This window comes from Didymosphaeria variabile (assembly GCF_027946475.1).
Source record: "Didymosphaeria variabile strain IMI 356815 chromosome Unknown scaffold_7, whole genome shotgun sequence".
NCBI classification, from domain to species: domain Eukaryota; kingdom Fungi; phylum Ascomycota; class Dothideomycetes; order Pleosporales; family Didymosphaeriaceae; genus Didymosphaeria; species Didymosphaeria variabile.
Window position 1 is genome coordinate 294,468 of NW_026611626.1, and position 13,178 is coordinate 307,645.

The 13,178-nt window shown below is 54.4% G+C and overlaps 5 protein-coding genes across 5 annotated transcripts; all 5 read left to right on the top strand.

Annotated features, from left to right (window-relative positions):
• Positions 1-1,565: 1,565 nt before the first annotated feature.
• Positions 1,566-4,427, top strand: PMA1 (plasma membrane H+-ATPase; the record flags this gene model as incomplete). Its single annotated transcript, XM_056217986.1, has 3 exons — positions 1,566-1,574; positions 1,641-1,905; positions 1,957-4,427. The coding sequence occupies 3 exons, from the start codon at positions 1,566-1,568 to the stop codon at positions 4,425-4,427; spliced, it is 2,745 nt and encodes a 914-aa protein (XP_056067251.1).
• Positions 4,428-5,639: 1,212 nt separating this feature from the next.
• Positions 5,640-6,733, top strand: N0V89_009234 (uncharacterized protein; the record flags this gene model as incomplete). The annotated part of the gene is made up of 3 exons (XM_056217987.1): positions 5,640-5,823; positions 5,963-6,128; positions 6,187-6,733. The coding sequence occupies 3 exons, from the start codon at positions 5,640-5,642 to the stop codon at positions 6,731-6,733; spliced, it is 897 nt and encodes a 298-aa protein (XP_056067252.1).
• Positions 6,734-7,216: 483 nt separating this feature from the next.
• Positions 7,217-10,574, top strand: N0V89_009235 (uncharacterized protein; the record flags this gene model as incomplete). The annotated part of the gene is made up of 4 exons (XM_056217988.1): positions 7,217-7,324; positions 7,376-9,011; positions 9,826-10,275; positions 10,327-10,574. The coding sequence occupies 4 exons, from the start codon at positions 7,217-7,219 to the stop codon at positions 10,572-10,574; spliced, it is 2,442 nt and encodes an 813-aa protein (XP_056067253.1).
• A 272-nt stretch (positions 10,575-10,846) lies between these two features.
• On the top strand, positions 10,847-11,431 carry N0V89_009236 (uncharacterized protein; the record flags this gene model as incomplete). The annotated part of the gene is made up of 1 exon (XM_056217989.1): positions 10,847-11,431. One exon carries the CDS (start codon positions 10,847-10,849, stop codon positions 11,429-11,431), a length of 585 nt encoding a protein of 194 aa, XP_056067254.1.
• Positions 11,432-12,756: 1,325 nt separating this feature from the next.
• N0V89_009237 (uncharacterized protein) lies at positions 12,757-13,139 on the top strand (the record flags this gene model as incomplete). The annotated part of the gene is given in 2 exon segments (XM_056217990.1): positions 12,757-13,056; positions 13,071-13,139. The coding sequence occupies 2 exon segments, from the start codon at positions 12,757-12,759 to the stop codon at positions 13,137-13,139; spliced, it is 369 nt and encodes a 122-aa protein (XP_056067255.1).
• Positions 13,140-13,178: the final 39 nt, after the last annotated feature.

The following is a 13,178-nucleotide window of genomic DNA, read 5'->3' on the forward strand; positions in this document are numbered from 1 at the left end:
CGGCGGATCTTCTCATTCCGGTATTGGCATGCGCACAATTGTAACCGGCTCGCGATGTGGTGCTACAGGTGCTTGGCGTGGAGACACAGAACGAAGCTGGTAGAGTTGCTGGGCCTTGGAGCGTCGGCGAAGTACCGCACAGCCATGAAACGTGTGAGCGGAATATGGAGCAGTCGCGGGGTATGCAACACCTGCACAGTGCTGAGCTTGTGAAATTTGACAGGCACCTTGGACCTTGCCCGGGTAAGAGGCACGAGCGTTTGCGAAGATGTGGAGTTTGAGGCCCTCAAAGTTTCGCGGACGCTGGGGCATGTGATTCGAAACAAACCTTCTTGGCGGTGACTTGACATTGCGTGGGTCGCAGCCAAGACGAGCTTTGGAAAATCGCGCTCTTGAGGTCAATGTATTCGCTCGTCCCGGCCATCTGTAGGTTGTTCACGCGCCCAGCTGGACAAGACGGCTGTACGTGGATGTAGATGGTCCCAGAGTGAAGTTGCAGCACCGCGCAGTAGAGCGGCCGAGTTCCGTATTTGTGGAGGTGGTCATTTAGCGGAGCCAGATTACCGTGGAGCCGCACCGAGACCGCGCGCGGGCACAACCGCCCAGCGTGGGCAATGGAGCATTCTTCGCAGGGTTGGCGTCGTCGTAGTGACGCGCCATCGACTCCGGGGCACCGCCAAGAGCGCGCCATCCTTGTCGATGCCGCCCGGCCGCTAACAGGCAGCGCGCGACAGCGGTTTGGGGGCGTTGAAGGCGAGGGTGAAGGTTCTCGGCGGTTCGCAGCCTCAACTGCTTCACGCCTGTTTGAGCAGCTCGGCGCTGAGGCACAGAAAGAGCCGGGCCAAGACATCGATCTGCGCAGGCACCTGCCGCGAGCGACAAGAAGCACATACCTGCTGGCTGGGCGATCCAAACGAGACGGCGGGATTGCAGAGGCGCACCCCTACACTTTCACCCACGCACGTTCGCTCGAGCGCCGGGATAGGCTCCTCCCAGCGGCCGACAGGTCCTAGTGCGTTGGTTTGTGGAAGCCAAGTCTGCAACTCCATAAAGTGGCCTCTACGCCCTCAGGAACTTGCCCTCCAGCTGAGTTGTTGCTGTCCTCCCTTGTCTGCCTCACTCGCCTCCCTTTTGGCTCCCGTCACGGCGAGACGGACCCAATTGCAGCTGGGTCTGCAACCTGAGGTACGTACCGATATTCGTTGACCCAACGAACATATCATCGAGCACATTTGAGCGCGTCTTCTCTCCCTCACCCACGGTTGCAGCTTCGGAGCTTCGAAGCTTCCATTCGGCCCGTGCGCCCAACAACAGAAAAGCATTTTTGGTTTGGCCCTGGTAAACATAACTAATTTCTTGCATCCAGGTTAAAAAGTCTCGCGCATACCATCGCAGAAGCGCCCAAAGCGGTTCCAAACCCCAGTATACTGTAGGACCACTCCGGCTACTATCAGCTTCAAGTAACTTTCGACTACTGCGAGAGCCACAACGGCCGAGGTAAGCCAGCCACCGTCACGCGTCAAAGCTCAAGCTCACCCATGTAGTGCACTAACCACCTCGACAATATGTCGTTCGTAAGTCATCCGCGAGGCACCACGCTGCTGACTGCCACTGAGACGCACCAACTAACGAAGGCGCAGAACGACAGGAGGGAGTATGACGAGAAAGCCTTGCCTCCCAAGGTCAACGGAATCGATGATGAAGAGGACGACGAGGACATTGATGCTCTGATTGAGGAGCTCGAGTCGCAAGATGCTGGTGTCGACTACGATGAGGAGGAGGAGGTCCAAGCGGGTTCCGCTCGTGTCGTTCCCGAGGAGCTGTTGCAGACCGATGTGCGAATCGGTCTGACTGCCAGCGAAGTCACCTCGCGCCGCAAGAAGTTCGGTCTCAATCAGATGAAGGGTAGACATGCCCTCTTAAATCACATATATTGCACATGCTAACCTCGCGCAGAGGAGAAGGAGAACCTGATTCTCAAATTCCTCATGTTCTTCGTCGGCCCCATTCAGTTCGTCATGGAGGCGGCTGCCGTCTTGGCTGCCGGTCTTCAGGATTGGGTCGATTTTGGTGTCATCTGCGCCCTGCTTCTGCTCAATGCCTGCGTTGGTTTCATCCAAGAGTACCAGGCCGGTTCCATTGTCGCAGAACTGAAGAAGACGCTCGCTCTCAAAGCCACTGTCCTCCGTGATGGTCTACTTGTCGAAGTCGAGGCTCCGGAAATCGTTCCTGGTGATATCCTTCAAGTTGAGGAAGGTACCATTATCCCCGCCGACGGTCGCATCATCACCGACGATGCCTTCCTCCAAGTCGACCAGTCCGCCATCACCGGAGAGTCCCTCGCTGTCGATAAGCACAAGGGCGATGTCTGTTATCAATCATCCGCCGTCAAGCGTGGTGAGGCTTTCATTGTCGTCACCGCCACGGGTGACTCAACCTTCGTTGGCCGCGCTGCTTCTCTCGTTGCGAGCGCTTCTAGCGGCACCGGTCACTTCACCGAGGTTCTCAACGGCATCGGGACGGTTCTTCTGGTTTTGGTCATCCTCACCCTCTTGGTTGTCTGGATCAGTTCTTTCTACCGCTCCAACGGAATCGTCCACATCCTCGAGTTCACCCTGGCTATCACCATCATTGGTGTTCCTGTCGGTCTTCCCGCTGTCGTCACCACTACCATGGCTGTCGGAGCCGCCTACCTCGCCAAGAAGCAGGCTATTGTTCAGAAGCTCAGCGCCATTGAGTCTCTTGCTGGTGTGGAGATCCTCTGCTCTGACAAGACTGGTACCCTGACTAAGAACAAGCTGTCTCTTGCCGAGCCCTATACGGTCTCCGGTGTCGATCCCGAAGATCTCATGCTTACTGCCTGCTTGGCCGCATCCCGCAAAAAGAAGGGTATCGATGCCATCGACAAGGCCTTCCTCAAGTCCCTGAGATTCTACCCGAGGGCTAAAAATGTGCTTAGCAAGTACAAGGTTGTCGACTTCCACCCGTTCGACCCCGTGTCCAAGAAGGTCCAAGCCGTCGTTGAGTCACCCCAGGGTGAGCGCATCATCTGTGTCAAGGGCGCTCCCCTTTTCGTGCTCAAGACCGTCGAAGAGGACCACCCCATTCCCGAGGCTATCGACGAAGCATACAAGAACAAGGTCGCCGAATTCGCCACGCGTGGTTTCCGCTCTCTAGGTGTTGCTCGCAAGCGCGGCAACAACGGCTGGGAAATCCTTGGTATCATGCCCTGCTCCGATCCTCCGCGTCACGACACTGGCCGCACTGTCAACGAGGCTAGGACTCTTGGTCTTTCCATCAAGATGTTGACTGGTGATGCTGTTGGCATTGCTAGGGAAACTTCTCGCCAGCTCGGTCTCGGAACGAACATCTACAACGCTGAGCGCCTCGGTCTTGGTGGCGGCGGTGAAATGCCCGGCTCTGAAGTCTACGATTTTGTGGAGGCGGCTGACGGTTTCGCTGAGGTGTTCCCTCAACACAAGTACAATGTCGTTGAGATCCTCCAGCAGCGTGGCTACCTTGTCGCCATGACAGGTGACGGTGTGAACGATGCCCCCTCGCTAAAGAAGGCTGATACCGGTATTGCTGTTGAGGGCGCCTCCGATGCTGCTCGCTCAGCTGCCGACATTGTGTTCCTTGCCCCCGGCCTCTCTGCTATTATCGATGCGCTCAAGACTTCGCGCCAGATCTTCCACCGCATGTACGCGTACGTCGTCTACCGTATCGCCTTGTCGCTGCATCTGGAAATCTTCCTTGGCCTATGGATCGCCATCTTGAACACGTCGCTCAACTTGGAGCTTGTCGTCTTCATCGCCATCTTCGCCGACATCGCCACCCTCGCCATCGCCTACGACAATGCCCCCTTCAGCAAGACGCCTGTAAAATGGAACCTGCCCAAGCTCTGGGGTATGTCTGTCCTGCTCGGTGTCGTTCTCGCAGTCGGTACCTGGATCACCCTCACCACCATGTTCGCTCATCAGAACGATACCCTCGCGAACGGCCAAGGTGTTGCTGGCGGTATCGTCCAAAACTTCGGTGTTCGCGACGAAGTTCTCTTCCTCGAGATCTCCCTCACCGAGAACTGGCTCATCTTCATCACCCGCGCCAACGGCCCCTTCTGGTCTTCCATCCCCTCGTGGCAGCTGTCCGGCGCCATCTTAGTCGTCGACATCCTCGCCACCTTGTTCTGCATCTTCGGCTGGTTCGTCGGCGGCAAAACCAGCATCGTCGCCGTCGTGCGCATCTGGATCTTCTCTTTCGGCGTCTTCTGCGTCATGGGCGGCATCTACTACCTCCTTCAAGGTAGCCAGGGCTTCGACAACCTCATGCACGGCAAGTCGCCCAAGAAAGACCAGAAGCAGCGCTCGTTGGAGGACTTCGTCGTCTCCCTTCAGCGCGTGTCGACACAACACGAGAAGAGCGCGTAGCGCGTAGAATTACATTGATACCCCAAAGAGCTTTATGATATCGGCGTTAAGGAAGGAAGAGGAACCGTTTATTTCAACGAGCACTAATACCACTATGCAAATCTAAAGCTGTAAACTACGGGGCGCGTTGGCGTCTTCACAGGAGGCCTTCCTTTCCTATTGCTTTTGTGTTCTGTTATATACCTGCTGTGCGGCCGGGGACCTGGCCTGGACAGCGCATCGCGTGGACGTGGAGACTGAGTCATCACCAGCTAGCTTTGCTGTGTGGTGGTGTAGTTGCGATGTAGGATACATAGATGAGGAAATGATTTCTAAACATTCGTTGATTGAAGCGCTTTGGCCCTGCGATGCTCCGATAGCTTGGGTTGACTCATTCTGCTGCGAGGAGTTTTACTACGTTGGTGTTTCGCCCCCACAGCTAAAGCGCCTGCGTTATCATAGGGGCCGATATCGTCGATGGAGATGCGGTTTGACTCACGAGAATGGAGAACCGGCTCTTGCGCCAACGTGAGATACGGCGGTATATCATTAGTTTGTAACTTCGAACTTGTATTATAGAGCGAGTTATCCTAGGCTGTACTATTAGATACTTAGCTTATAGCTGATTGTCTAATGTCCGACATAGAGAGCTGAGAATCTGGTACCTTAAAGTTCGGCTTTTTGTGTCGCCCATTGTAAGTTATTTCTCATGGCTCTCGAGACTGCGAAGGTGCAAGATGCTTTAGGATGGCTAGCTTCTTCTATCCTGTGAACATGACTCAGCAAGTTCTGCTCGCCCTGTCCACTGGCATGGCATACACTCGCGCAGCATAGCAATTTACTAGATTATGCAAAGCAGATCGCTCAGAATGCATGGATACGAAGAGCCGCAGCCGCGTCTTCCTGGGATGGAGCTGCTTTATCGGCGTGCATCACGTCATTGGTAGCGTCCACACCCCACCTTCGGCCATCGGCAATGTTCCGCCCTCAGTACGGATTCATAATAGCTACACCTCTGCTTTCCTTGAGTCACAATTGCTGACGCTCATCTCCGATTTCCCTCCGACATCTCCATAAAGCATCAATACATTCTGCATGCTGAAGTGTGTGCCTCATCGTGTCCTGCGTCACTCATCCATACTGCCCCATCGTTGTCACCTCCCTGTACTCGCGATAGCCTGCAAACGCGCCGAGCTTCCCCCAGTAATATTGAGCGAAAAAAGTATTTCCAATATGGCCAATCTAGACATCACAATTCCGGCTCTGAAGCTCAACAGTGGAGCCGCCATTCCTATGATTGGATATGGCGTTGGTACGGCTTGGGGAAAGAAAGAGCAAGGGAAGGTCGATCAGGCGATTATTGACGGTGTGAAGACTGCTATCAAGCTTGGGTACTACCATCTTGATGGCGCGGAATGTGAGTTGTGCAAGTTTGCCACGCAAGAGCCTACCGTTGGTTACCAAACAGATACTTTTCGAAAAATGTCATGGGTACACGAATCGGAGACTAATACTCATTCATTGCACCAATTGTTAAGTGACTAACCATTTTGCAGCATACAAAAACGAGACTGAGCTTGGCCAAGCTATTAAGGAGAGCGGTGTTGACCGCAGTAAGCTTTTCGTCACCACCAAGGTATGGGAACCTACAGGCCAGGCGGGTGACATTGAGCGGGCGCTCAAAGAGAGCTTGAAGAAACTCCAGCTGGATTATGTCGACCTGTGAGTTTTGCTCCCGTTGGCACTTTTTGGCCCTCATGTACGAAGCTGACTCCTACAGCTACCTCATCCACTCACCCTTCTGGGCGAAGTCGGAGCAGGATCTACAGAATTCGTGGGCTGAGATGGAAGCGCTGCAGAAGTCTGGTCTCGTGAAGACCATCGGTGTTTCCAACTACCGACCTCAGGACCTCGATTCCGTGCTGAAGACCGCTCAAGTCAAGCCCGCCGTCAACCAAATTGAGTTCCATCCTTACCTCCAACGTCTGGAGCTTCTGGATTACCACAAGAAGCACGGAATTGCTACCACGGCTTACGGACCTCTCACCGCAGTCACCAGAGCAGCGCCCGGTCCAGTCGACGACGTTATTGCTGGCCTCGAAAAGAAATACGCCGTCAGTGCAGGCGAGATCAGTCTCCGATGGTGCATCGATCAGGACATCGTACCGATCACGACTTCAAGCAAAGAGCAGCGACTGAGCGACTATTTGAGGGCCTTGACTTTCAAGTTGACGCCCAATGAGATCAAGCAGATCAACGAGGCTGGTCAGCAGAAGCACTTCCGGGGTTTCTGGGGGAAGAAGTTCGAGCCTGACAGTCGTCTATAGATAGATGTTCACAGATTTCGAGTAATCAATTGGAATCGATTGACTCGAACGTGGGAGAGGGTATAGCATCAGCCGATATGCACAGATATCGAGAGCACATACTCCAGAATATATTCGTATTCATGAATCTATCTCCCACAGCGAAAATTGATAATCAAATTAATCGAAGATGTGATTAGGTAGGAAGAAGCGCTCGAGCATTTCCGAGTTCCAGGGTTCCAAGGTTCGATTGTGATCATGTGACGCCAAGCCGCGATTCGGGGTAGGCGCTGCCGTCGCCAAATTCACCTCGCCTGCTCCGCTTTCCACACCTTCAACGACCCCCTCCCACACCGCGACCTGCTACTTTAATCGCGCAGTCGCGCCGCGTCACTCGCGAGATAGCTCAAGGCCTGGTTCGTTTACCGTCTCTAAGAGCCTACTCGCAGGCTACCTGAACATCTAACCTAACCTTCGCCGCGTAGCGGGCTGCTATCACTCGAAATGGCGACCGCCACCGCCATGATGCCGAACGGCTCTACTACCGCTCCTGGTTCCAAGAAGGCGTCAAAGAACGCGTATCGTCGGGCAAAGAAGAAGGCACAGCGCGCTGTAAGTTTGGCGACCCCAGCCTACCCTACAACAATACTAATTTGCCAATAGGAGACCCCATCTGAGGCCGGCGACTCTGCGCGTGAGAGCGAATCTCCTGCTCCCGACGACAAGACCAATAACGATGAACAGGCGGTCCGATCCGCGGACCTTCTGAGCGCTGACGACTTCGCGAATGCTTATGACCTTGATAACCCACTATTTGAGCAGTACAAGAACGTGTTCGAAAAATTCCGCGAGCCCACTGCCGAAGAGGCAGCAAAGGACGAAGACAAACCTGAGATCTACTACGACGATGATGACATTCCCGACGAAGACGATGATTCCGCGAAGAAGATCTCGAAGAAGCAGCGGAAACAGATGAACAAGATGTCTGTGGCACAGCTCAAGGCGTCGGTTGCAAAGCCGGAGCTCGTGGAGTGGACCGATCCGACCTCCTCAGATCCTCGTCTGCTGATTGCTATCAAAGGCTACAAGAACGTCGTCCCTGTTCCGAACCATTGGTCACTCAAGCGTGAGTACCTTTCATCGAAGCGTGGTATCGAGAAGCCACCGTTCGCGCTACCAAAGTTCATTCAGGAAACCGGAATCTCCGAGATGCGAGAAGCAGTTCTCGAGAAACAAGCAGAGATGACCTTGAAACAGAAGCAGCGGGAGCGCGTGCAGGGAAAACTTGGAAAGTTCGACATGGACTATGGCAAGCTCTACGACGCCTTCTTCCGAAGGCAGACCAAGCCTGAGATGACGCGCTATGGAGAAGTCTATTACGAGGGCAAAGAGTTTGAGACCAACCTGGTTCACCTGAAGCCAGGTGTGCTGAGCGAGGAACTGAAGGATGCGTTGGGCATGGGCCCTGGTCAGCCTCCGCCATGGCTAATCAATCAGCAGCGTTTCGGCACTCCTCCGTCATATCCGAGTCTGAAAATCCCCGGCGTGAATGCGCCCATACCCCCTGGCGCTTCTTGGGGATTCAACCCGGGTCAGTGGGGTAGACCACCCATCGATGACACTACGCATCGCCCACAGTGGGGTGGTGATCCTCTCGGTCAGGGTGTTTTGACGGAGCAATCCGCTCCAACGCAGCATGGCGAGCCTGTAGAGCGTAGTATCTGGGGCGTCTTGCGCGCAGAAGGGGAGAGTGACGAAGAAGAGAGCGACGAAGAGGAGGACGATGAGGAAGAGGAGGAAGAGGAAGGTCAGGAGGATGCTTCTGGCATTCAGACCTCGATGACCTCTGCTTCTGCTGTTCCCTCAGAAATCGGCGGAACAGAAACTATTGGTGGTGAATTTACGTTGCGCAAGCAGCGCAAGGGCATCGAGACCGAAGAGCCTGGTGCGCCGCGTAGCGCCTTCCAGGTGCTCCCAGAGAAGAATATCCAGTCCACGGGTTTCTTCGGTGGTGAACATGCCTATGATCTTGATGCTGCTCGACGGGATAATTTTGGAGCGGGCGAGCGCAAGCGCAAAGCTGGTGATGTCGATATCTCGGTCGATGTGGATGCTCTGGCGGACAGCGACAAGTTGGACAAGGAGGCTTTGAGGAAACAGTACGAGGCGCAGAGAAAAGCGGAGATGCAGGGACAGTGGCAGAGTATTGATCAAGATGATCTCAGTGAGATGATTGCGGCAGAGTCCCGAAAGAGGCAGAAGAGAGAGGAGAAGGGTCACGATGATCGTCGCTCACGGCGTTGAACAGGATAGGTAGGGAAAGAATTAGGAGGACTAGGACTGTAAGATTTGTAAAGATACCAGCATGAAGACAGCGCGGGAATTGGTCGGTCGAGGCGCAAGGACATCGTGGAGGAAGATGTGGCAATTGCCATCAAGAAGCCTCACAAGCGCAATGATTCTATTGAGGGGCATTTGCGACTACTGAATCAACATTTGAATACAAGAACATCGGAAGCACATGGAAGAAGGTATTGCGAACGTTGGTCCGTGTGATGACATCAAGATGAGCCAGAAAGTGAAGATTTGGTGGATATGCACAGGCGTATCGTGGAGTTGGACAATGCGCTGTCAGGATTCATTGGACAATCCGGGACTCTCCGTCTACGTCAAAGACATACGATGAGACTAATCCTATCATGGTTGCTCATTCTCTTAGTTCTGGCAGATCGGATCAAGACGTGGTGGATGCGACGCTTTCGGCTGCGCCTGAGCCGCATCACGTGCAGAAATTCGTCGCGTGGGCCCCAGGCTTGGCTTTGGCTTGTGGAAAGTTCGAACAACCCTGACCTCCGCAGACAACGAGTGTCAACGTTACGATCACCGCAACACGACTCACCTCGTTATTTTTCCGTGCAACACACGCTCCTATTCCTTGTCTATAACCGCCAGCAGTAATAGAATTGCAAGCTTTCATCATGGATCGTAGGGACAGAGACGAGCGCGATCGCGACCGAAGGTTTGTCGCGCCCAGGCCTTTGATCCGATGCAGTTGTGCACCGAACCGAGAAAAGCCTTGATCGCATCTTGTGCGCATAGCTAACTCAAGATAGGGACGACAGGTTCTCGAACACCTACCGCCCTCGCTCGCCTGGTCCGCGAATCGACAGCTACCGTGCCAACACCCGTGATCGAAGCCCACCGCGTGGTGGTGTTAGTCGTGCCGATACCTATACACCAGGTGCTCGCTCATCTCGTCCACGAAGCCGCTCTCCAGCAACCTTCCGCAGGCGATCTAGGAGCCCTAGGCGGGACGACGACCGCTGGAGGGCCAGCAGGCCTCGATCTCCACCACGCCGTACATACTCTCCTCGAAGGGATGACTATCGTAATGATCGCGCAAGGTCGCCTCCTCGGCGGGAATACGATTCCTATACGCGCTCACCTCGCCGCGATCGGTCTCCACCGCCACGAGAACGGGACCCTTCACCAGCCAGAAGCCGTGCCGCTCGCTCGCCTCCTCGTGCAAGCCGGTACGACGAGCCTCGCTCTCGTGCACAGAGGTACACAAGACATTATGTTTATATTGAAGATCTTCAGCTGACATAGCATAGCCCTCCGCGCCGATACTCGCCCGCTCGCGACAACAGAGACTACCGTCGTCGATCGCCGTCCCCTCGACGAGAACGTGCCGACCCATACACCGCAGACACCTGGAGACGCCGATCGCCCTCTCCGGCTAGGAACACATATACATCCAACGATGCTTCGGGCAGGGAATCTGCAGCTACCTCGCGTCGGTCGTCTCCTCCACCAGTCCACCCTAGCAGAGCTGGTCTGGTACCTGATGAAAGGCCCGTGAGAGATCCACTGTCCGCTCCTCGGTCGCCGTATCGCGAGCGTGACTATGACCGAGACCGAGACTACAATCGCGGTCGCGATCGAAGCCGCGATCGGGAGCGAGAACGATCTCCTCCCCGAGTACGCGACGGTCCGCCAACGGGACCTAGAGGAGACCGCGAACGAGATTTTGCGCCGCCTACCGGGCCTTCTTCATCTTACCGCAATGGAGACAGCGGTTATTCTCGTGCCCCTCCCACGGGTCCTTCCAACCGTAGCTTCCAATCTCCAGCCATGTCCCCGCCAGCCGGTCCCTCAGGCTCGACTCCGCAGCCGCCCTCTTTCCCCCGCAATAGCAGCAACCCTGTTCTTGCTGCACCCACTCGCCCGAGGGGCGGCGGTCGCGGCAGCTTCGGTTATGATGCACCTCGCGATTTCTCTGGTCCACCGCGTCGGGGATCAGCTACTTGGGGCGCGAGAGGCGGAGGCTACCATGGAGGCCCACCTTCTGGTCCTCGTGGATCAGGGAGCGGACCAACACCCTTTGCTCCGCCTTTCCGTGGTTCTAGCAACAGCACGTCTACCACATATCCTCGCACGCAGCGCTTCGGTGGCCATCTTGACAACTTGCCCAAAGAGATCCCTGGAGGTCAGAAGGCTCCTGAGCTTGTTGATACGAGCAAGATTCTCAAGCTGGAAGAGGAAGCACGCAAGCTCAGGGAGCAGATCGACGCCAAGGAGGCCTCTAAACGCGCGAGCCTGAGAGAGTGGGATGCTCTGGGCCGAGATGCGGACAACGCGGCGTTACGATCTGAGCTTGCTGAGGAACATCTTCGGTCTTTCAATGGGGACAGTGAAGTTGGCGGTGCGGCATTCTAGTAGGGTGCTGTCTGTTTCATTCCACCTTATTCCTCATGGAATTCCTTACCTCGACTTTCTATGTATAAAGTTGGAAAGCATGGCAGGGTATTTGCATAGATGTGCAATGGTCTGACGAGGTCAGCGATTTGTAAAGTATCGATGGCATTTTGAAGGCGGAAAGTACTTGGATTACGGGCATAGGGGAGTCTGGCGCTTGGGCGAAGCATTTGGCGGATATGCGACTTTGATGTGCTCTTGAGTTTGAATGGAATGGTACGATTTGGCACAAATTAGCTTGAGTGACTATCATGTTGACTGACGATTGGTGGATATTCGACCCCAGTGTGAGGCGCAGGGTGCCTGGCATGTAAGCGTGGCTGTGTGAGGAAGGATGGGCTTTGATATATCTCGACAACCCAGGAGTCTATTTGATTGTAATGGTCTCCTAGTTGTCGTTAACACCCACCATGTCTTCTTTGTCTAATCCTGACCACAACGTCGATTCCGACTGCGAAGGCCTGCAGCCTAGTGCACTCGTTCCCCCATTGCTGGCCTCGCGTCAAGGACCGCCATTCCATGAATCCGTTGAATCATATTCAAATAATCCTGGAATGAGTATAGTGATGGCTATAGATCCAGTACCATCGTCTTCGATTGTTCAAACCCCAGCAATTCAACCAACAATGGGCGGGAACCCCCAAGCCACTTTGATGGGTCTTCCAGCGGAACTGCGTCTCGAGATTCTAGATCACCTCTATCCATCGCGTCTCACTCATGTCGCAATCACAGGCGGAATCCATGGTGAAGGCGTCGCCCTACTACATCATATTTATGTTTCAATCACAAACAATTCAATCTCAAACAATCGAGTACGCAACCGAGGACTATTCTTCGCAAGCATCCCTATGGCACCGCTTCGACTGTTCTGGAGACCATGTCTGTGCCCAGACTTAATTTCCATGACCTGTTCAAGGCCCGTCTGGCTCGGAACGTGTCTAACAGAAGATGCCTGCTCTTCCACGAATGACATCTTCCGCTACGATTTCGGTATTGCAGCAACGTGCAGGACTTTGCGCAACGAAGTACGGCACAAAGTATTGAAGCATGTGTCCATGCCAATATACGACGCAGAAATCATCCTCAAGAGCCTATCCACAGCAATGCTCGAAAGCATCCAGCATCTCGTTCTGACGCCAACGCCGTGTGCTTACAACGATGAAGCTAATATCACCAACCGCGACGCCACGCTGCTGACCGTCCACCGGTTGACAACGACATATCAGCTTCCATCACTTCGTAGTGTGACGATGCAGAGGCGCTCGATGGCCTCAGAATGGAGCGCAATGTCCCCTGGAACATTCGAGATTAAAAAATATGACAAGCAGAGTCTCGACAGGCAGATCTCCTCGGACGACGACCTCGCTGATCCGGAACGTGCTGCGGAGTGGTTTACCCAGTTGGTTGACGACGAGCGGCTTCCCGATCAGTTCGACTTCGCGCTGAAGATGGAGTACTGGATTGTATTGAATCCTGGTAGGTCCTTTGGGTTTCATAACGATACGGATGAGATTGAGATGCTGTGTGTTAGAGCGTGTGTTCCAGAGCCGGACGGGATTACGGAAGATGAGAAAAGGGGGAAGGTGGTAACAAGTATTAGGTCTTCGAGGCATCGGGTAGTGGAGTGGGAGAAATGGGCAAGGTGGAAGTGTTTTTGGAGGTTCCATGAGCGATTTTTTTGGGAACTGCATTCTGACTGGTAGATGAG